The 25,131-nt window shown below is 42.1% G+C and overlaps 1 protein-coding gene across 2 annotated transcripts in view; it reads right to left on the reverse strand.

Moving 5' to 3' along the window:
* The window catches only part of hmgcl (3-hydroxy-3-methylglutaryl-CoA lyase), a 35,676-nt gene extending 12,591 nt beyond the window's left edge, over window positions 1-23,085 (reverse strand). Inside the window, exons 1-5 of one of the 2 annotated variants that reach the window (XM_033045268.1) lie at window positions 22,987-23,085; window positions 6,560-6,643; window positions 5,652-5,759; window positions 4,101-4,196; window positions 1,404-1,552 (exon numbers count right to left, since the gene is read on the reverse strand). In XM_033045268.1, the coding sequence (XP_032901159.1) occupies window positions 1,404-1,552; window positions 4,101-4,196; window positions 5,652-5,759; window positions 6,560-6,643; window positions 22,987-23,007 (458 nt within the window). In that variant the 5' untranslated portion in view covers window positions 23,008-23,085. Of the gene's footprint in view, window positions 1-1,403; window positions 1,553-4,100; window positions 4,197-5,651; window positions 5,760-6,559; window positions 6,644-14,425; window positions 14,552-22,986 lie in introns of those variants that run through there. The other variant, XM_033045267.1, reaches the window with a different exon arrangement.
* Window positions 23,086-25,131: the final 2,046 nt, after the last annotated feature.

Consider the following 25,131-nt stretch of genomic DNA (forward strand, 5'->3'; position numbering starts at 1 on the left):
GTTGCGTCCTCAGCCCCCTATTGTACTCCCTGTACACACATGACTGTGTGGCTAGGTTCAGCTCCAACTCAATAATTAAGTTTGCTGATGACACTGTGGTGGTGGGCCTGATCTCAGACAACGACGAGAAGGCCTACCGGGAGGAGGTGGCAGATCTAGCACTCTGGTGCCAGGATAACAGCCTCCTCTTGAACATCAAAAAAACGAAGGAGCTGATCATGGACTTTAGGAGGGCACATCATCCAAGGACGTACACTCCATTGAGGATAAATGGGGATCCTGTGGATAGGGTGAGCTGTTTTAAATATCTGGGAGTCCACAACATCCGAGGATATGACATGGACATCACATGCCTCAGCACTCGCGAGTAAGGCAAGGCAGCGCCTTTACACCTCAGGCAATTGAGGAAATTCAGAGTGTCTCCGAGGATCCTCCAGTGCTTCTACGCAGCGGCTGTGGAAAGCATTTTGTCCGGGAATATTACCATCTGGTTTGGGAATTGCTCTGCCCAGGACAAGAAGGCTCTGCAGAGAGTAGTGCGTTCGGCCGAACGCACTATGGGAACTTCACTCGCCTCCCTGCAGGAACTATACATCAGGAGGTGCAACTCCAGAGCCAACAAAATCATGAGAGACCCCTTTCACCCCTGCAACGGACTGTTCCAGCTGCTACGGTCAGGCAAACGCCTCCGTTGCCATGCTGTGAGAACGGAGAGGTTGAGAAGGAGTTTCTTCCCAGAGGCCATTCGGACTGTAAATGCCTTTCTCACCAGGGACTACCTATACTGAACGTTTTTCCTTCCAATATTTATTATGTAAAAGAATATGTGTGTTTATGTTTGTGTTTAGTTTGTTTGGTTGTTTGTTTGTTTGTCTTTTTGCACAAAGTCCGCGAGCATTGCCACTTTTCATTTCACTGCACATCTCGTATGTGTATGTGACGAATAAACTTGACTTGACTTGACTCTTGACTAAAGAAATTTCTTCTCATCTCCTTCCTAAAAGAACGTACATTCATTCTAAGGCTATGCCTTCTAATCCTTGACTCTCGCACTAGTGGAAACATCCTCTCCACATACACTCTATCCAAGCCTTTCACCATTTTGTATTTTCAATGAGGTTCCCCCTCATTCTTCTAAACTCCACCGAGTACAGGCCCAGTGCCGAGAAACGCTCATCATAGGTTAACCTACTCATTCCTGGATAATGGAGTTAACATTTTACTCTTGTGCTTTTGCCCTACACAGAAAGGTTCTAGTATCATTTTTTTGGATAATCAAGAGAAAGCTAAGTAACTGCTTTAACTTTTAAGTTTCAATATAAATTTGATCCTATTTATGTAGATATGAGGAGAAATGTTTTCAATAAAAACAATTTTAAAAAGTGAAAAATTTGTAACTTTACCCTCGAACTGGAATACTTGCATCCTTCGCTGCTTTCATCACCTCTTCAAATCGTTGTAAACTCTCATCAATAGAACAATTAATATTTTTTTTACTGAACATTTCTGAGGCTGCTCCAAAGATGGCTACTTCTGTTGCACCGGCTTTCAGCTGTGAAAATCAATATATTCTGTTCTTCACAACATGACATAATAAATTGAGGCATAACACAATAAATATTTAATTCCAGCTCTAATTTTACACATTGATTTGCTTTTACTCATTCTTAAGAATGAATTTTCCAAGGGGTCTCACTCAACAGGTTATTAACATATCCTTTGTGTCTTTAAACTTATGTATTTACTGTTTTATAGTAGATGTAGGAAGTACCAAGATTTCCAAGTCAAAATCCTACACAAAAAAAATATTATGGGCATCCCGACAACCTTGCATCTTATGGATAGCTATAATAAAACAAATATTTTTTGCAGATGGTACAATGATAGTACAGCTTAACACACTATTTGCTTTTTTTTGATCTAATTGAAGTTCTGTATATCTGTATATAATGGCTGGACCTTGCTCACTTTTTCTAGTGGCTACATTGCAACAATCAGTACAGGTGCACAACCTTTTATCCGAAAGCCTTGGGACCAGACACTTTTCGTAATTCGGAATTTGTCGGCCTTCGGAATGGAAATTTTTTAGCGTAGATTTTAATGGCTGGCCCAGTGGTAGAGTGCTCGGCTCATATCCGCAAGGTCGCGAGTTTGCGCCTTGATCCCGGCAGTTCCTCGGTCGCGAGTTTGAGTCTTCAATGTAGTTTTTTCTTGCAGAATAAATGTCTGTATGAAATGCAGTGTGTTGAATGAATTCCTGAATTTGTAAATGTGACCGCAGCATTGAATCACCTCTCGCACTCATGTCACCCTAGCGGGGCTACATGCCCTTAGGCGGCCAAAGGCGACATTTTCACACTCTTATATCCGTGTGCAGCAGAGGCGACGTGCGTTTGGCGCCAAACGTGAGCTTTGGTGAGCTTTGGTGTGCAGACGACATCCTGGAAAAAATGTCCGGTTTCTTCCAGGTAGGCGATATACCCTCCCGGGCAATATACCCTCCATTTCTCTTTTATGAAGGGGATTTAGTTCCCCTTTCTTCCAGGACCGACCGGAGGTTCCGCTGTCACCTCTGCGGGCCACCCTCGGGGAACGCTCACTCAACTTTGTCTTGGGATTCCTACTCTCCCGCGCAATGTACCCCCACCTTCTCTTTTATGAATGGGGATTTAGTTCCCCTTTCTTCGAGGACCGACCGGAGGTTCTGCTGTCACCTCTGCGGGCCGCCCTCGGTGAACGTCCTGTCTCCCTGTCCCTGGGATAGTAGGGGGCGATCAAACAGCACAATACCCCCCTCCCCCTCCAACTCCAGAGGAATCCGCTCCCCGATGGGCCGCTACGGCGACAAGTGGCAGTTCGCCCACAGCCCGAGCTGCGCGACCCCAAGAACAAGACGTACCTTGCACACCATCAGCTTCTGACCATACGGGGAGCGTGTTCCTCTGGAGTTGGAGCGGGGCTGGGCTGGAGTTGCTGATCTGGGATCTCCGTGCTTGCAGTGGGCCTGGGGGTTGGTGTCCCGATGAGGGGGCACAGCTCGGGCTGTGGGCGAACTGCCACTTGTCGCCGTAGCGGCCCATCGGGGAGTGGTTTCTGGTGGTCCTGATGTCTCCGGCCAGTTTGCAGTTTTCCTCTGGAGTTGGAACGGGGCTGGGCTGCTGCTGGCTGTGGGTCTCTGGGATCTCCGTGCTTGCAGTGGGCCTGGGGGTCGGTGTCCCGTTGGTCCTGACGTCTCCAGTGACTGGCATCACCGACGTGAAGACAGTGCAAATCCCCCGCGCCGGTGCAATGGGCGGGGAGCTGGAGAGGGGAGGGAAGGGGTCACACACATGGCCGGGAAGCAGAGGGTTGTAGGTGGGGTGAATTTGAAGGGAGCGACAATCTGCTGCTGCCTGCCCGCTGAGTTAAAAAGTTCCCACGCAAGACTCACGATACACTGTGTATCGTGAGTCTACCGTGGGAACTTTTTAACTCAGCGGGCAGGCAGCAGCATATTGTCAATTATTAACCATCCCGCGCAATATACCCTCACCTTCTCTTTTATGAATGGGGATTTAGTTCCCCTTTTTCGAGGACCGACCGGAGGTTCCGCTGTCACCTCTGCGGGCCGCCCTCGGTGAACGTTTTCAAGGACCTTTCTTCAAGGACCGAAAAAATGTCCGCTATTCGGAGGTTTTCGTTATTTGGATCTTCGGATAAAAGGTTGTGCACCTGTACTCGGCTGTCGAAATGAAAGTGTCAGATTTCTGTGCACACACCGTGAAACACAGATCGAATTGGCTAATTGGCACTCAAATCTATCAGTTAATTTTATTGCTGGATTTCACCTCTTTACAACCCTTATAAATAAAAATGTTTGTAATAGATTGGATCGGAATTAAATTGTGGGCTGTCAATTTTATTTCTCCAAGTGTATGTGGAAATTAAATCAGAATTTCAAGACATGAAAAATAGCTAAACTAACTAACATTTTAACATTGCCTCAAATCATACTTGTGACAAGGAAATTCCTTAAAGGTCCTTGTCCTTAAAGGTTCCTTAAAGAATTTTTATCTAATTCAGTGAAGAAAAGGAAAGTGTAAAACTCAGTAGATACTTACTGCACTCTCAAACCCTTTTAGGTTTGGAGTCAACACTGGGTAGCTCACGTTTGGATATTTTCGGATTCCTTTCATCACTTGCTGCTGATCGGCCATCTGTACGGAGACAATGAATAAGTTCCAAAATTTACGACGGCCAAGTATAAGCGTCATCACTTATACATGCTGGATGCTTAGAGATTCCAGTACAGATTAATAAAAATACATCTATTGATGCTCCTGAACACATCATCAGTGATGTAACCTGGGGTCAATGGGTGTTTCGGGTCTTTCAACATCAGACACCCTCACCCAGGCGACCCAAAAAATACATCTGAGTTATCTCAGATATATCTCCAAAATGTGCCCTTCCATTTTAAATCCCATGAATTGAACATTCCCTTTTTATTTTTGTTACCTTTAAGATCCATTAATATCACATGACCATATCACCCTCACTTAAATAGTCAAGTATAAAGCCCAGGGTAGACAAAAATGCTGGAGAAACTCAGCGGGTGAGGCAGCATCTATGGAGCGAAGGAAATTGGCGAAGTTTCGGGTCGAGACCCTTCTTCAGACTGATCAGCCTCACCCGCTGAGTTTCTCCAGTATTTTAGTCTACCTTCGATTTTCCAGCATCTGCAGTTCCTTCTTAAGTATAAAGCCCAAATCATTTTAGTTCTATTTTGTAGCAACCTATCTTAGTCCTCAGATTTCTTAGTACCTTTCGACTCCACCTACCACCCAATTCCATGTAGTATGGTTAAGAAAAGTTTTTTTTGAAAAGGTCAAATGTGAGCAAAAACATTTTTTTTAAATCTGTACACAAATTGTTTAATGTTAACTAAATTAAAATATGCCCCAAACCCTCGTCCTGCAACAATGTGCTGTGACATCAGACTGCTTTAACTCAATACAATAGATTTCCTATTGGAGAAAAGAGCAATCTGTACAGGAATAGTAAACAAATTCATCAATGAAGATTACTTTTCTTAAACATTAACAATTTTGTTTTCAGAAACAAAAATTGAAGCAGTATTAATTTCCGAAAGTATCAATCCCTTTAGAATACTTTCATTCAACAATTTTGCACTCAGTTTTATGTTGCAGGAGAGAGGAAAACGACATCACATTATTTGTTAAGAGGCAAATCGAGTCTCTCTCTCCAAACCAAAGTGATTAATCTCCTTAGGTACACAAAAATGCTGGAGAAACTCAGCGGGTGCAGCAGCATCTATGGAGCGAAGGAGATAGGTAACGATTCGGGCCGAAAACCTTCTTCAGGCTGCTGCACCCGCTCGCTCCATAGATGCTGCTGCACCCGCTGAGTTTCTCCAGCATTTTTGTGTACCTTCGATTTTCCAGCATCTGCAGTTCTTTCTTGAACAACATGATTAATCTCCTTGCCTGCAATGTATTCTTTCCACTCCCTTTTGCGACTATAACCATAAAACAGTTTGGAAATGAAAGTCTGCATTCTGATTGCATTACTTATTGGGGTCCAAAAACGACTCAAGCCATAATATAACTGCAAACACCACTCCAGACTATGTTCCATTTCTAATCTCTTACCTGAGGAACCCATTTTGGGGAGACAAAGCTTGTTGCTTCCACAACAGATAATCCAGCCTCTGAGAGAAGGTTAATTAACTGAATTTTTACATCAGCTGGAACAATGACCTGCAACCACATCATTATATTTTTGAGTGACAGCTAAGAGCAAGAAACAAACAATTCAAATGGTTTAAGAGATCCAATTTCAATGAGACTTTGCATAGATTTTGCAATAGCAAATCACTTTGCTGTTTCCAGCATCGCAAGTATTATTTCTGATTTAAAGATGTTATTGCCATTGTTTTAATTTTCAAATCATACTTTATCTTCTCCGTCGTAATCTTGAATGCTGAATTCACTTGTTAGTTACAATGAACTTAAATTTCAACATGAAATATTCAGTGCTTCAATGCGAATATTTACGCAGAAGTCTGACCAATTATTATTTTCCCAATTTGCTAAGAACATTATCTATGAAATGACTAATATTTTGTTAATAAAAGTTTTTAAAAATTACATCCACCGTATGAAGGAAGTGACTAACATTAAAAGCAAGGTTTCAACATATAAAACTCAGATATTTAAACATGGTTTCTGCTGAAAGCGAGGGTGGGGGCTGCAAGAATGGGTTAATTTGCATCTTTGCTCCAAGCGCAGAGAGGCGCCTAATTTTCCTTTGTCTGCACGATTGCCGTGTACACCAGCACTAACTTCATTCAGTGCAACGCCTTAGCTTGGGTTAGAAGTTTGCGTGTCAAGGACCTAAATGGCTAACCAGAAGAAACTACATTGGGGCTACGAGAAGGGATTGATGATTTTTTTCAAAATCAATCTGGGCCATCATAAAATGTTCTAACATTGCACTGGAACTGAGGAGATGTGATCTGTGAGGAACTGGGGCTTCAGCATCCTGTGTTGTGAATTACCTTTTCATTTTGCAGTCCATCTCTGGGTCCAACTTCAACAATTTTCACTTGCTCGGGTAGAGACTGTGCCACAGCCGTACTAGCCTGCATAGCATTTAAAAATATTGTCAATATCTTTTAAAAATCTGGTATTGTTTCTCTGAAATGGCACCAAAGATCTCCCTGGAATCATTTCTACAAAAAGCAACAATATTATTGCATTAACCACATGTAGTTTTCCCCAAAAGTTAATTTAACAAAAGTGTTCACTTCCGAACAAACGATCCCTGGTTTAAGTTCATGTGTTATCCACTAAACACATTTTGTACTTTGTACCAAGAAAAACAAAAATTCAACTGACAAATAATGAGCATTACAAAGTAAACAGAGGAGGTGCAGAGAAGCCACACACACATGCATACAAATCAAACCTGGTGAAAATGTTTCCATTTAGCTTTAGTTTGCATTAGCAAAACCTGCATTGATTGACTATTCCTAAATTAGGGGGATCCGGACCCGGCGTGGGGGAAAGGAACGAAGAAGGGACCAACAATAGTCCGTTCTGAAGTCTGAAGAAGGGTCCTGACTTGAAATATCGGACAGGCCCGCAGTGGGTGCCGGGGGAACAAAGAGGGGCCCGGCTTGGGGGGCCACCGAGAACAAAGAGGGACCTGGCGTGGGGTGGGGGGTCGCCAGGATAACAAGTAGGGACCCAGCATTGTGAGAATGAAGGACCATTGGGACTATATTGAACACTTTGTAACTTTGTCAGCGCCCTTTTGCATACTTTGTCTATGGTATGCAAAGCAAAGAATTTCACATGTGGTAATAAAGTATTATTCATTCATTGCGCAGGGGTTAAAGTAGGAAGTGGAATGCAATCAAACTTGATTCAATAAAAGGAAAAAAAGGTCAATTATTTTACAAAGTGAATGACTGGGATCAAAGCAATAGTCTCAGATGTATTTTCTGTATTAGTCAACATAAAATGGAAAATGCATGTTATTCAGAGTCATTTAACAGAAGTAACAAGAGTCAATCAGCACCTAGAGTCTCCTCTTCCTTTCAATAAGATATTGGCTGATCAAATCTTGCCCTAAACACCAATCCTGCACTCTCGCCATACCCCTCGACTCTCTTGCAGCTCAAATATCTATCAGTCTCAATCTTGAATATTCTATGACTCCGCGTCCACCACTCCCCCAGGAAGAAAATTCCAAAGTCAACTTTAAATGAAGAATTTGCCTATCACTGTCTTAAATCCCTTATTATTATCTTAAAATGATATCAGAAGGTCTGGTCAGCTTTACAAATGGAAACATCCTGTCATTTTTTACCCTGTCACTCTCCCCAGAATGTAATTATACATCAGTGAGATCATTCTCATTCTTCTAAACTCAAATGAGTATCGACGCAAGTTGCTCAACATCATCTTCCTGTGAATCAACCTAGTTAACGTTATGTTCTCTGCCTTAAATGCAAGTCTATCCTTCTCTAAATACATAACAAAATTGTAAACAGTACATAATGTATGGTCTCAACACCTTATAAAATTGCTTCCAAGGCCAACATTTGTACTCCAGACCCCTTGCAACGAGAGGCCAATGTTTCATTAACCGTTGTAATTATTTGCAGCACCCTTTATGTTACATGCATTAAGATTCTTTGTACTGCAATATTTTGTAGTTTCACTCCATTTAGATTAAAAATCATCACTATTCCTTGTCATTATTTTAATCATTATTCCTTCCAAAGTGAAAAAGCTCACTTTTCCCATAAAATAATTTAATCCATTAACATTTTGCCAGCTCACTTAATGTAACGACATTGCTTTGCATGTTCTTTGTGTCTTCCTCAGTTTGCTCACTCACTTGTATATTTGTATCATCAGCAAATTTAAAGTATTAATAGTTTGTAAATAAGTGACGCCCCAGCATTGATACATGTGGCACTTAACTTCCTGCTGATCAACAGTCCAAAAATGACCCAATTACTCCTCTGATAAATGTTAGTTATCCAATCTCTTATCCATGCCCATTATTTCCTACGACTTTATGGGCTCTTATCTTGTGCGATAACCTTTTAGATAGCATCTTATCATATGCTGTTCGGCACGGACTTGAAGGGCCGAGATTTTCCATGCTGCAATTGTTATATGGTTATATGCTTTCCAAAAATCCAAAATAGTTGCATCTTCTGATTCCCATGATTCAATCTGTTTGATCCTCTATTGTTGGTATAAACAGTGGACCAAGAAGACTGAACCAAAACAATTGTTTAGAATCACTGCTATTTCTTTATACCCAATGTCAGTGGGGATGGGTCATTTTTTCCAGTGGGCATTAAACACATCCTTGAATCATCTCTTCTACCTGCCTGGTAATCTCTTCCCCTGACAAAGTTCAGAATGCTTGTTTGTGAGATTCTGGCACGAGTTGTGCAAATGATGTGCTTGTTCAACGAAGTCGATTGCAGGTAATGAGGGCCCCAATGTTGGGATGTTGGCACAGAAGATACTGACGTTGAATCGCTTACTCTAGTGGAGAATTTTGCTTAGAATCCGCTTTGATGGTATTTTCCAGGACCTTGAGTTGTTTGCTGCAATTAGTCCAGGTCTCAGACACATAATGAAATTCAGCAATCTTCGCTGAGTGGTAGACCAAGAGCTTTGTGCCATGCAAGAGGTCTTGACCTTCAAACACTCTTCTCAATTGAGCAGAGGTCACGTTGAAGCATTGAAAACAACAGCAAATGTTATCGTCAAAGATCAGGGTAAAGTCATCACCAATTGCTGAAAGGAGCACTTTGAAGAAATCCTCATGTCAGACTTTCTCCTTGACACAAATATGCTTAATACTTTCCCACAGTAAACTATCCCAGACAGTGATGTCATTTGTTGGATAGACACAAGATGCTGGAGTAACGCAGCGGGTCAGGCAGCATCTCTAGAGAAAAAAGATAGGTGACGTTTCGGGTCGGGATCCTTCTTCAGATTGAAGAAGAGTCCCAACATTTTGTGTCTATAGATATTGTGTGTCTATCTTTGTTATATCCAGCATCTGCAGTTGATTTTTATTACATTATGTCATTTGTTGGTATTGGTTTATCATGTCTATCAAGATAAGGCAAAAAGTTGTTTGTGGGCAATCTAGTCAAGTCAAATCATACTACAACCCATAGACCATGAAAATCAACATACTGTGGAAGCTGGAATCTGTAACAAAAACTGAAAATACCAAACTTGCTGATTGTTTCCTGCATCTTCAGCTTTTATTTCAGATTACCAGCATCTGCATTTTTAAAGGCATTTTATCTGCTCCAAAGTAAACATTATAATCATAATAGTAATTTATTAGCCAAGTATGTTTTGCAACATACGAGGAATTTGATTTGCCATACAGTCATACCAATAAAGAGCACCAAGATACCCAAATATTTTTTTTTACATGAACATCCACCACAGCAACTCCCTCACATTCCTCACTGTGATGGAAGGCAAAAATTCAGTCTTCTTCCCTTCTTTGTTCTCCCGCGGTTGGGGCATTCGAACCTGCTGTTATCGGGGCAATCTTGGCTCCTGCAGCCAGCAGTTGCGCCCACTGCGTTGGGGTGATCAGGCTCCCGCATTGGGGGCATCTCAGCTCCGCGCGCCAGGCGATCAGACTCCCGAGTCAGGGCTGGTCGAACCTCCTGCCGCTTGGTGCTTCCTGACATCAGTCTCTACCCGAGACAGCGAGCTCCTCGGTTGAAATCCGCAGGCCACGTTTGGAGCATCGATCCCAGGCAAAGGAAATCCATGGTCCCATGGTTCAAAGTCAGTCTCGAGCAAGGCCGCCAGCTCCATGATGTTAGGACGCAGACTGACCGGAGATACTATCTGGAAAAAAATTGTATCTCCGGCAAGGTAAGAGATTGAAAAAAAAGTCCCCCCCCCACACACACATATATAAAACAAACCAGAGAACATTAACACATACTTTTTAAAAAACACTAAAAATAACAAAAAAGATAAAAAGACAGACTGTAGGCGAGGCTGCCATCGCTGACGGAGAGGGAAACGCTCCCCAGACGTCGCCAAGTCTCCGTATTTCCGCTCACTCGCGTCACTGACACACACAACCTAATAAGGGGGCAATGGATCAGCGTTCTCGTCGCGCCCCCCGTCAGTACCCAGGCTCGCCTGGGGAAGCCAATGATCCTCCCAGCAGACTAAATTCTACAAGACGACGCCTGAGAGCCAAGTCAAAGAACCTAGTCATTATCCCAAAGCCAAAAGCAGCAACAACGACCAGCCTCAAGAGCACCTAGCAGTTGCACCTGCTCTCCGAATACTACAACTGAATGTTGAAGGCCTCTCTGCAGCCAAGTGACACCTCATCGAAGTCCTCGCCCACCAACACTCCATCGACGTCATCTGTCTCCAAGAGACTCACGTTGGGCACAGAGGAAGCGGGCCGTTACACCATCAATGGCTTTGATCTTCTTTGCTATTCAGGACTGGACAAGGCCCCTGCTTGGCCAGCCTTCACAAATGGGGCAGCAGCCCAACCGCACGGTGTGCTTGTTCAAGAGGCAACTGCTTGGCTAAAGGACTTTGCATTCGCTAAATAAATAAACAACCTAATACGCACTGACATACACCCTTACACACACACTGGCACGCACAAGGTTTAAAGGGATATGGACCAAATGCGGATATATGGGACTAGTTTAGATGGGGCATGTTGATCTGCATGGACAAGTAGGGATGAGGGCCTGTTTCCATGCTGTAAGACTTATGACACGTTGTAGAAAGGGTGCATTTGCTCTGGAGAGGATCCAGGGGCAATTTATGAAAATGTTGGCCGGGCTGGAATTTTTTTTTCACTTTGAAGAAAGATTTGATAACTGGGATTGTATTCTCTGCGGCAACAGAGGTGAAGAAAAGACTTAGTTGAGTTGAATAATATAATGAGCATAGGACCTGTTTCGCTTAACAAAGAGTGTAGGAAGGACCTGCAGGTGCTGAACTGAAGATAGACACAAAAAGCTGGAATAACTCAGCGGGACAGGCAGCATTTCTGGAGAGAAAGAATGGGTGATGTTTCGGGTCAAGACCTTCAGACTGATGAGGTTGAAAACCAGTTATATAAATGTAAAACCCAATGACTGGAAATGTGCGTTATCCAACAAAGGGCAGAAATCAGAATGTGTTCATCTTTATTGACGTGACACCATAATAAATATATTACAGAAAAAAAAATTAATGGGGTGGCACGGTGGCGCAGCGGTAGTTGCTGCCTTACAGGACCACAGACCCAGATTTGATCCTGACTACAGGTAGACATAGACATAGAAAATAGGTGCAGGAGTAGGCCATTCGGCCCTTCGAGCCTGCACTGCCATTCGATATGATCATGGCTGATCATCCAACTCAGTATCCCATCCCTGCCTTCTCTCCATACCCCCTGATGCCTTTAGCCACAAGGGCCACATCTAACTCCCTCTTAAATATAGCCAATGAACTGGCCTCAACTACCTTCTGTGGCAGAGAATTCCACAGATTCACCACTCTCTGTGTAAAAAATGATTTTCTCATCTCAGTCCTAAAAGACTTCCCTCTTATCCTTAAACTGTGACCCCTAGTTCTGGACTTTCCCAACATCGGGAATAATCTTCCTGTCTCTAGCCTGTCCAACCTCTTAAGAATTTTGTAAGTTTCTATAAGATCCCCCCTCAATCTTCTAAATTCTATCGTGTACAAGCCGAGTCTATCCAGTCTTTCTTCATATGAAAGTCCTGCCATCCCAGGAATCAGTTTGGTGAACCTTCTCTGTACTCCCTCTATGGCAAGAATGTCTTTCCTCAGATTAGGAGGCCAAAACTGTACGCAATACTCCAGGTGTGGTCTCACCAAGACCCTGTACAACTGCAGTAGAACCTCCCTGCTCTTATACTCAAATCCTTTTGTTATGAATGCTAACATACCATTTGCTTTCTTCACTGCCTGCTGCACCTGCATTCCTACTTTCAATGACTGGTGTACCATGACACCCAGGTCTCGTTGCATCTCCCCTTTTCCTAATCGACCACCATTCAGATAATAGTCTCCTTTCCTGTTTTTGCCACCAAAGTGGATAACCTCACATTTATCCACATTATACTGCATCTGCCATGCATTTGCCCACTCACCCAACCTATCCAAGTCACTTTGCAGCCTCCTAGCATCCTCCTCACAGCTAACACTGCCCCCCAGCTTCGTGTCATCCGCAAACTTGGAGATGTTGCATTCAATTCCCTCATCCAGATCATTAATATATATTGTAAATAGCTGGGGTCCCAGCACTGAGCCTTGCGGTACCCCACTAGTCACTGCCTGCCATTCTGAAAAGGACCCGTTTACTCCCACTCTTTGCTTCCTGTCTGCCAGCCAGTTTTCTAGCCACATCAATACTGAACCCCCAATAGTGTGCTTTAAGTTTGTATACTAATCTCTTATGTGGGACCTTGTCGAAAGCCTTCTGAAAGTCCAGATATAACACATCCACTGGTTCTCCCTTATCCACTCTACTAGTTACATCCTCGAAAAATTCTATAAGATTCGTCAGACATGATTTACCTTTCATAAATCCATGCCGACTTTGTCCAATGAATTCACCACTTTCCAAATGTGCTGCTATCCCATCTTTAATAACTGACTCCAGAATTTTCCCCACCACCGATGTTAGACTAACTGGTCTGTAATTCCCCGTTTTCTCTCTCCCTCCCTCCCTTTTTAAAAGGTGGGGTTACATTAGCTACCCTCCAGTCCTCAGGAACTACTCCAGAATCTAAAGAGTTTTGAAAAATTATCACTAATGCGTCTGTACAGGTACGGTCTGTACAGAATTTGTACATTCTCCCGGTGACCACATGCGTTTTCTCCGGATATCCCGGTTTCTCCCACATCCGAAAGAAATGAAGGTTTGTAGGTTGATTGGCTTCTGTAAATTGTCCATGGCGTGTAGGATAGAACTGGTGTATGGTAGATTGCTGGTCGGTGTGGACTTGGTGGGCCGAAGGGCCTGTTTCCATATAAGTGTTTTATATATATATCTTAATTTAATTGAACCATATACTTGGTTGAATATGTGGCATTATTTTCATCTTGTTTCTATAGTCAAAGAGTAAGGTTGATTAATTTATTTGTGCAGAACAGTGATGGAAGTCCGACTTTTCTTGTCTTGTTTCTTTGTTTTTTTTCTCTCTCTCTATGTGTGTGTATATATGTGTGTATATATATATATGTGTATATATATATATATATATATATGTGTGTGTGTATATATATATATATATATATATATGTGTATATATATATATATATATATATATGTGTGTGTGTATATATATATATATATATATATATATATATATATATATATATATATATGCATAAGCATGAATCATAATCTGATTTCGATACATGAATATACCAATTCATTGTCTGCACTTGTTGATCAGAGCCTGGCTCTACTGTGGAATGTAATTTAGCCTAAGCTTATTCATACCTAATCCAATTTAAAGCATAAATGTTGCATTCTAGTGTAAATTATCTACCTTGTGCACCAGATTGCACAATTTCAAGCTGAAAAATGCAAAAGCTCCCTTCCGTGGGGTGGGGGGGGGGGCACCCTCCCCTCCCCTCCCTCACCTCCCCCTCCTCCCCCTCCTCCCCCTCTCCTCCTCCCTCCCCTCCCCTCGGTCGCTAGGCTCCCTCGCAATTTCTCACTCTCAACTCTCACCCAATGTTGCGCAGCTCTGCCATTATCAGCCACGAACGAACTACTCTTTGGAAGGAGATTAAATTACAACCGTCACGGTCTACAGTGAGTGTATTTAGAAGAGTTTAACTACATCATCACTCACTGTTGAGGCCAGCGCACGTTGAAAGGCAGCCGCGGCAACACGCGGCAGCCTCGGTAACAACATCGCAGCCGACAGCGGCGCCATTTTCGGCTGCTTCAAGCGAAGCATGACCCCGTGACCAGCCCTGCGCCCGGGGACCACGTGATCACAGAGGGCACGTGACCCGCGCATCACGTGATCAAATGGACCACATGACCGTCGGCACCTTCCTCGTTGAACCGATGACCAAAGATCTTATAGCTATAAGATCTTTGAAAGATACTAGAGCATTTTGTGTCTATCCTCGGTTTAAACCAACATCTGCAGTTCCTTCCCACACAAGTCTCTTTAAGTGCTTTGCTTTCAAGCTTTGTTTCTAAACACCCCAGACGCGTTTTGAGCCATTTTACAACTATAGGTACCTCAAATATAGTTGAAAACAGATTCTAGGGGGAGCTTAAATAAAAACAGGACAATGTAAATAGCAGGTCATGCAGCCCATGAAGAGAGAAACAGTTAAAGTTTCACGTTTAAGAAGGAACTGCAGATGCTGGAAAATCGAAGGTACACAAAAATGCTGGAGAAACTCAGCGGGTGAGGCAGCATCTATGGAGCGAAGGAAATAGGCAACGTTTCAGGTCGAAACCCTTCTTTAAAGTTTCACCTCTTGTAATCTTTCACCAGAACCTAACCTTTCCATTTAAAGGTAATCAGACACAATCATTAACTCTTGTTTCTTTCTTAAAGCTTCTTCCCCACTGTTACTAGGTTTCTAGTAATAGTCACTGTTATAGGTCCTTCCATAAGTTAGGTACAGTCACATTCACCTCTATCCCATTGCAGACATTGGACTTTGTCTTTGAAACTGGTTTGTTACATTGCAAAACTTAATTTCCACTCTGCTCTTTGCTGCACCAATTGTATTTATGTTGAGTATTATCCGATCTGATTGGATAGCATGCATAACAAAGTGTTTAACTGTACTTTGGCATGTATAATAATAAGAAGCTTAAATTTATAAATGCTGCCCGACCTACTACATATTCCCAGCACTTGAAGCAGATGATTTGTGGCTCTGTCTGAAGAATGGTCCCCATCTGAAACGTCATCTACTTATGTTCTCTCGGGATGCTGCCTGAGCTGCTGAATTACTCCAGCTCTTTGTGTCTTTTTTTAAGTGTAACCTGTTGTTCTACAAACATCTTCCCCAACAAGTGGTCGAGGCAGGTACAATAATAACATTTAAAAGACTTTTAGACTGGTACATGGATAGGAGAGGTTTAGAGAGATATGGGCCAAATGTCGGCGTGGGTAAGTTATGCCAAAGGGCCTGTTTCCATAATGTACAACTCTTTGGCTCCAAGTACGTATAGCTCTGTGAGAGTTTTGTATGTTTCAATTAGATCCCCTCTCATTCCTCTAAAAATGAGGAAATACAAAACCGTCAATTTTTATCTCTCCTTATGCAATAGTCCTGCCATTCCAACAATCTTGTCCTACGCAGGAAGTTTGCTACACTAAATTGATCATGGTTCAATTCCCATATGTCCCCATGGCTAGACAAGGGAGGGTCAGAAGCTGTGATGAATTGGTCACCATTTTATTATCCAATACAGTGCACCATCTACAAAGCTTCTGCCAGCAGAATCTTCAATTGTTCTCTCATTTCTTGTGTGATTTCAGCTCAGACTGAAACTATTTAAGACCAAACAGCTTGCTTGACTAACAGGTCATCACCAGCCAAACCATTTACTCCCTCCACCTCCAGGGTGCCCTGGCATCGTGTATCCTCTGCTGAACACAGCGTAGTTACCTGCATTTTAAAATAGTTTTTAGACCTGTGAGGCCTAAAAGCCAGGTCAGAAGATCAGAACACCACCATTTAAAGATCCCCTGCAAGTCATGCATCTTCCTGATGTGGAAACATAATGGAACAACAGATGGAATTCTTCTTCTTCTTCTTCTTCTTTGGAGTTTTACGGCAGCCGGCATCCACAATGTTGCATTGCTGCCACCTTCTGGCTTCACTCCACAGTCCTCATGTCTTTACATTATATCCTTTTTATAAGGCCAGAGGCCCTCAAGAAATTAAACAACACCTTTACTCCTTTTCCTTCCCCTCCATACTCTAGAATGTTCTTTTCTGATATATCTGTCATTCCAATTTTCTTCATTTCACTGATCAAAACTCTTCTTTCTGTTTCATATCTTCTACATGCAACTAGAGCATGCTGAACTGTTTCCGGCTGATGGCATTCCTCACACAGCCCAGTAGGGTGTTTTCCCAACATTTTTAATGTGCTGTTCAGGTGAGTGTGTCCTATCCTCAATCTTGCTAATACTACCTGTTCTCTCCTGTTCCCCCCTCTTCTTGCTGTAATGCCCACTCTATTTTGTAGCGAATAGAGGTGTCTCCCCTTTGTCTCCTGTTCCCAGTATTGTTGCCATTCCTGATTTATTTTCTTCCACACAATGTGTTTTCCTTCAGATTTGGATAATTGTAAGTTTACCTCTATGTTCTCTTTTTTAACGGCCTCTTTTGCTAATTTATCCACTTTTTCATTTCCTAGCACACCAATGTGTGCTGGGACCCACAACAAAGTCCAGTCACAGCCCTTCCTTGTTACTTGGCTTAATAGTAGTAGAATTTCATACACTAGGTCAGGCCGCCTATGGGATGCACCAGACCCAATACTCTGGATTGCAGACAATGAGTCGCTACATATTAATACTTTGCATGGTTGCACCTGTTCTATCCACCGAACTGCCATCAAAATAGCGTACAGTTCCACTGTATACACTGCCAAATAGTTATTTGTTCTTTTGCAAATCTCAACATTCATCCCTTGCACTACCACAGCTGCCCCTGTTGTTTCAGCTACTGGGTCCTTTGATCCATCTGTGAAGATTAAGAGGTGTTCCCTGTATCTATTATATATATGGTTATGGTATTCTGTTTTTAGGTCCGAATTTTTTTCCCTCCTTTTTGCCTCCCATATCTCCAGATCAACTTTTGGGATGTTCAGTAACCATATTGGGACAGATGACCACAATACTGCAGGGCAGAACTCTTTGTCCTCTACTTCCATGTCCCTTGCCACACCTCCTCCAACCCAGCCGAAGCTTCCAGACTGAGCCACCCCTCTCTCCCAGCACTCCTGTACTACCTGTTTTGTTGGGTGGTTCTCTCCATGACCCTTAAGGCTTAGCCAGTAATTAGCCATTAGTTGTCTGCGGCGCAGTCTCAACGGCATCTCCCCAGTTTCCACCTGTAGTGCACATACAGGTGACGTCCGCACACCTCCTATACAGATTCTTAGAGCTTCCGCTTGGACTTTGTCCAACTCGGACAACACTGACTTAGATGCTAATCCATAAGCTATACTGCCATACTCTAGTCTGGATCTGATCAGTGATACATAGATATGTTTAAGAGATAATATATCTGCTCCCCACTCTAAGCCTGCTAAGCATCTCATTACATTGATGGCTTTTTTGCATTTTCCAATTATTTTTGTAATGTGGACCCTCCATGTTAATCTGGAGTCAAAATGGACTCCCAGGAAACGGAAATCTTTTACTCTTTCCAAATTGTTGCCGTATAGTTTTAACTGGACATCCTCTTTAATTTTCTTCCTTGTGAAAACCATTGTCTTTGTCTTCTCTATAGAGAATTTAAAACCCCATTTCACTCCCCACTCTTCCACCTGGGCTATCCCTTGCTGCATTTTACCCACGATAAAATCTATATTCTTCCCCTTTCTCCATAGGCTGCCATCATCTGCAAAGAGCGATCGCCCCATCTCTGGTTGAATGTTTGCAAATATATCATTAATCATGATTGAGAATAGGATCGGGCTTATCGCACTTCCTTGGGGAGTTCCATTCTCGACTACACATTTACTAGAGATGTCTGACCCTATTTTAACTTGGATACTTCTACCGTTAAGAAAATCCATTATCCAGTTAAAAATATTTCCTCCTACTCCCATTAAATGCAGCTTTATTAGAAGACCTTCTCTCCACAACATATCATAAGCCTTCTCTACATCAAAGAATACAGTAACTACAGATTCTTTTTTAACTTGTGCTTTCCTTATATCATCTTCCAAGCACAGAACTGGATCATTAGTACCTCTCCCTTTTCTAAAGCCACTCTGATAATTAGCCACTATACCGTTTTTTTCCATTAGATGCATTAATCTTTCATTTACCATTCTTTCCATCAGTTTACACATGTGTGCTGTTAAAGCTATAGGTCTATAATTTACTGGATTACTTGCATCTTTCCCTGGTTTCCTAATAGGCACAATGATTGCTTCCTTCCACCTCTCCGGTATTCGCCCTTCTTCCCACACCTTGTTATATAGTGCAAGTATCTTTTGGAGTCCCTCCTCACTTAGATGCTTTATCATTATGTAGCAAATGTCATCCTTCCCTGGGGCTGAGTTCTTACACTTGGCCAGAGCTCTCTTTAGCTCCCCCAAATTAAATGGAATATTGTACTTGTCCTCTGTGATACCTTTCCTTTGTAAGGCCTCAACATTTTCCTCTCTTGTTCTTTCCCTACCTCTTCTTCCTTCATCTGATAAGTTGTGGGAGCTGTGAACCCTACTAAAAGTGTTAACCATTAGTTCTGCTTTGTCTTTATTTGAGACTACAGTTTGATCTCCATTTGTTAGGATAGGATAACTCCACTCCCTTTTATCACCTTCCATTTTTTTAATCATCCCCCATATCTCCCCTATCTGTGTTGTGTTTCCAATTGAATCACAATACTTCCTCCAATATGCTCTTTTTGTTTGTCTTATAGTCCTCCTTACAATTGCCTGAGCCTGTTTGTAATTAATCATGTGTTGGTAGTTATGAGTTCTTTTTAATAATCTGAATGCTCTGTTTCTATTCACCACTGCCTCTTTACATTTATTGTCCCACCATGGCACAGCTTTCCTTTTTGATCTTCCTTTACTTTTAGGTATGGAAACTAATGCTGCTCTTTTGATACCTTCTGACAATTTATTCTCAAAGTTTTCTATATCTGTCTCTTCTTGTATCGGTTTTACATATCTATCACTTTCCTACTTAAACTTCTCCCAATTAGCCTTTCCAAACACCCATCGTCCACTTCTGTTTTCTTTACTCATAGTTAAAGTAATATTTATTTTGCATAGCACAGGATGATGATCACTTCCTATGGTACCCTTTTCATACACTTCCCAGTTACATTTAGCAGCAATCCTATTAGAAACAAGTGTAAGGTCCAACACAGACTCCTTCCCTGTCCTAACATCTACCCTGGTCTTCTTTCCATCATTTAGACATACTAGATTACCATCATTTAATAATTCCTCAATTACCTGTCCATTATTATCTGACTTTCCACTGCCCCATAATGTATTATGTGCGTTAAAGTCCCCACACCAAATAACATTAGATTTGCTCTGGCCTTCTACTTCCTGTAACTTATTGACCTCTAATCGCTTACATGGATTATAGTAATTTATTACCACTATTTTCCTCCTCTCAGACCACACTTCTATTACCACATATTCCTGTTCCTGCCCAATTCCTAATACCTTGTATGGTATCCCTTTTTTAATGAAAGTGGCACAACCCCCTCCTCCCCCATTTCCCCTATCACATCTCACTGCAACATAATCATATAGAACAAAATCTAAACTTGGTTTCAACCAGGTTTCCTGGATACATACGACATCTGTTTTTTCCTTCCTACTGTCTATGAATTGCTTAAAGTCTTGCCCATTGGCTAACAAGCTTCTTGCATTCCATTGTAGGATTAACATTAATATTATTAACCCACACATGTTGGCTCTTGGCTCGCCTGGATACTGAGACTATCATGTATTTTCTCCCACTTCAATCCTGCCATGCCCAAGTGGTGGACTGCAGCCTTTACAATGATTTGGATCCTTTCTGTTTTGGATTTTACTTCTGCTGTCGCATTTATTACTCCTGCTATAAATATAACCAGGTTTTTCTTTTCTTTCCATATACTCTTTTCTTTTTCTTTTATTGTTTCCATTATGCCCATATCTTGCTCCCTCCTGATCCTTCTTTCATTCATCTGTTTTGTAGGGTCAGCCTTTTTTGCTGCCTCTGCATAGGAGACCTTTTCCTTCACTCTTATGTTTTGTACTCCAGCTTCACGTTTCATCACCTCACAGCCCCAGTAAGCCACACTATGCTCTCCTCCACAATTACAGCACTTTGGTCTGACCCCCTCTCCACACTGACCATATTCAGGGTCCCCACTACACCTTGTGCATTTCCTCGCCCCCTTGCACATTTTAGCTATATGCCCAAATTTCTGACATTTGAAGCACCTCATTGGTTTGGGTATGTACTCCCTTACACTATATCGCATGAATCCAAAATGGACCACTTTTGGAAGGGATTCTGTCTTGAATTCAAGCAGGACTGACTCAGTTTCCTCTTTCTTTGCTCCTTTGGTCATTCTTTTGGCATTCATAATTAATTCACATCTCTTTCTGAGTTCCTGAACCAGTTCACTCATATTGACTTTGAGAGGGATTCCATAGATAACCCCTTTACACCCTGCCCTCCTCCGTTCTCCCACTCTCACTACTTTGATTATTTTGATTTTGTCAATCTTGTTCATTTTCATTGCCTTTTCAACTTGAGCCTCACTGTTGCACCCTATTAGCATGTTTCCATCTTCCAGCACTCTTGCATACTTTACTTCCCCAACCTGGGCTCTGATTATTTTTGTCAGCTTCATTGGCTCTATCTTCTTTACTCCTCCTTCTCCTTCAAACCTCACCACTACATTTAATGAAATTTCCTTTTCTGGTTCCTTTTCTGGTTCCTTGTCTTCACTCTCCGATCCACCAATATTGCTTTTCCTTCTTTTACGGCTGCTCTTCCTGGGACTACCCCGTGTTCCCAAGGTTTCCCACTCCTTCTCAACATTTCCTTCATTATCCTCTCCTCCACTGGCCTCCATACCACTAGACCCACTATCTCCTGTCATTTTGTAACAGCAGGGAATATTGCCAGAGCACCGTTTACCGGACCTATACAGGCCGTCGGCCGATACCCCAATACAATATCTCCCTACTATTACTACTCAGTGTCTCCTCTCTCTCTCTCCCAGCCTCCGGACCGGCGCGGTCCCTCCCTGCAGCTGCACTCAATCGACAGCCAAACTCCGTGAGTGGCGTTCGAGCCAACTCCGATGTCGGGCTGCAATTGGTCCGTCCAGATGGAACTCTACACACATCAACACTGGATAACTTCACCAAATGAAGGCACTTCAAGAAATTGAACATAAGTGCTGGAGCAACTCAGCTGGTCAGTCTGCATCTCTTGAGAACATGGATAGGTGATATCTGGAGAAAGCTCCTGTCACCTATCCAGTTCCTCCAGAGATGCTGCCTGACCCCTTGAGTTATTCCAGCGTTTTGTGCCCTTTTTTGTAACCCAGCATCTGCAGTTCCTTGTTTCTACTTCAAGAAATTGGCTCTGCAACACCTTCCAAAGAGAAACAAGCACAGGTGACAAGTCTTGGCCTGGACAACAATTGTAACATTCCATAAATGGACAATAAAACAACCACGATGGCAGTTGGAATAGCTGTTTGGAGATTTTTGGAAAATACCACCTTAGCTGAGTAAAGAATTGTTGTTAAAGAGTTAATTACTGACCCAATAGGACGAGATTCGGGAGGTTTATATCTACAAACTCGCACTGAAAACATCTTTCTCATTAGCTCCTTCCAATGTTAACGCTAGGAATGAATAATGCCAGAAGGCGTGTCGTACGAAATGGATTATCGGCTATGAACTTTAAATAGAAATATTGCCTGCTTCTTCCTTCTGTCTCGCTGGATTATGACCGTTTACTGTATATTTTTTTAGATTCGCTGCTGCCTATTCTATAACTCGAGAATTAAACCAACGAGAAGAGAAAAGAAAACCCTGTGTCTCGCAGTTCTTCAACGCGGAAACAATTTACTGTGCAGCACTGTGCTAACACAGTAGAACCAATAACAAAACTACGTGTCCCTTTACTAAAGTACGCGGATTGAACACTGCTGCCGTCTTATTACCCGGACCATTATTACTGAAACCAGGACGTACAATTTTGAAACAAGGCATCCACGTATATTAAGAGAAAATATTGCATATACCACTGTGGTAGAAACGGAATAAACCTTGCCGATTGTTTTAAGTAAACTGAAAAGAACAATACAAAACACTTCACAAAAATGAGACGAATTGAAAAACACCACATTGGTTCAGAAAATATAATTAATACTAATTTTCAATAAAAATAAATGAGCACTTGAGAGTTTCCAATATAATGCAAACAACTGCACAATCTAAAGTGCACAATTAAATACAATTTTATAGAAACTTATATTGGTGTATCCAACATAGTTGTATCCAATATATTGGTGTGTCCAATATAGTTTGTGTGTATCCATATCTCTAATGCATTGTGCGTCACCGCCCCTTGTAGGTTTTGAAATACAATGTTGTGTCATTTTGACGGAACATTTTTTTAAATCTCTCGTTGCTTTTACTCCTGGTTTGACTCACTTGTGTGCAGATCGCTCCCATCCTTCCCACTACATTATTCGGAACGAGAAATGAAAAATTACTGCGACCAAAAACACTCCACGAATAAATAAAACAAAGTTCAAATTTGCCTGACGTCAGGGAACTAAACCAGTTACTTCCTTCTTGTTTTCTGTCCAATAAATATATTTATTTCTGAGGTTCCTATACTTCTCCATGCATTTATTCAAAAATGCTGCCCCTTTTTGTCATTTAATGAAAGATAATACTTTTAAATGCCCTTTTCTATTGAACACTATAGATAAAACAAAACATCTCCCAAAATACAAGGAAACAGTAATCCAAAAAGTGATGGGTTTATGTAACAGGATATGGTTGAAAGTGCAATTCAAAGCCTTAATCGACAAATGCAGAATGAACCATTCTTAACCCATCCATATAACATATATCAAAACTTCTTACAGTATTAAAACTCTGCAATTCTTTTAAAATAATACATCTGAAAAGCCTTGCCTTTGAAGTCTGAAAGGTGTAAGACCTTTAGAGGAACTGACAAACATAAACCCAATCAATTTCCCTCAATTAACACTCTCCTCCACCTGTCCGCATCTTCCACAACGCATTTTGACTCGCATCACTTTTTCCAAGTTAAAGGTGTAGCCATAGGCACTTGCATATGCCCTATCTGTGCCTACCCGCTGTCCGTTAGGTCGAACAGTCCTAGTTCTAAATGTACACTGGCGCCACCGACCCCCCCCCCCAACTCTTTCTCTGCTTCATCAATGACTGCATTGGGGCTGCCTCCTGCACCCATGCAGAACTCGTTGATATAATTAACTTTATTATTAACTTCCACCCTGCCCTCAAATTCAAGTTCTGACACCTCTCGCTTTTCGTGATATCTCTGTCTCCATCACAGGCAACAGAATATCAACTGATGTCTGCTATCAACCTACCATTTTCCACAGTTATCTGGACTATACCTGTTCCCACCTAGCCTCTTGCAGTTTCTCATTATCCGCTGCATCTGCTCCCAAGATGAGAATTCCATTCTCGGATATCCGAGATGTCCTCATTCTTTAGTAAAGTGGTTTCCCCTGCTGCTGTCACAGATGGATCCCTTACCCACATCTCCTCCATGTCCCATAGTTATGCTCTCACTCTCCCTCCACCCAGATGGAACAAGAATAGAGTTTCCACCTTCCCCACCCAGCCTCTGCATCCAACACATCATCCTCCAACATTTCCGTCATCTCCAACACGATCCCACCACCATTCATATCTTCCCATCCTCACCCCTTTCCACATTCTGCAGAGAACTTGGTTCTCCTTGGTTTACCCATCCTTTCCCCCCAAACCACCCCCTCCCCAAGTACTTTCCCCTGCAACCACAGGTGAAGCCCAGGTGAAGTTCTGGATGACTGACGGTGACTAATGCTGTGCAATTATTTAAGAAGGCAGCAAGGATGCACCAGGGAACGACAGGCTGGCGAGCCCAACATCAATAATAAAAGTAGGTACAATTACACCATCTAAAGACATTTGGGCAGATTCATGGGTAGGAAAGGTTTAGAGAGATATGGACTTAACGCATGCAAATGGAACCAGCTCATGAAAACATCAAGTGATGGCATGGACATGTTGGGCCAATGGGCCTCTTTCACTGTATTACACTAAGACTAGATGTTCTCATTCTTTAACTGATCAGTAACTAGATAACTGATTACATCCTATCCCCATGATTTTACCTTTCCAGAGACATTCCCTCTAACATTCCCTCTAACCAACCTTCCTGCAGCTTAACAAGCATCTTGTATCTCCTTTCCAGTTCCATCAAATGATCCTTGACCTGAAACATTGACTGCTTCTCTACCCATATGTGTGTCTTGACGTACTGAGTATTTTCAATGTTTTTTGTTTTTATTTTAAATTTCCAGCATCTGCATTTTTAAAATATTAAGTAGCCATTACTACAAATAAGACCCAGCCTTCAAACTGTTTTCAAATGTAACCCCAACAAACAGTAATCTGCTTTGAAGTTATAAGAACCGCTGCATCAATGGGCAGCACTGTCTATGAACAGAGTAGGCTACTGACTCACAACCCTAATCAAAAAGGGGTTGATTGCCAGACGGGTGGACAAAGGCCAGAATTGAAAAGGAGTCA

This window comes from Amblyraja radiata, chromosome 27, assembly GCF_010909765.2.
Source record: "Amblyraja radiata isolate CabotCenter1 chromosome 27, sAmbRad1.1.pri, whole genome shotgun sequence".
NCBI lineage: Eukaryota > Metazoa > Chordata > Chondrichthyes > Rajiformes > Rajidae > Amblyraja > Amblyraja radiata.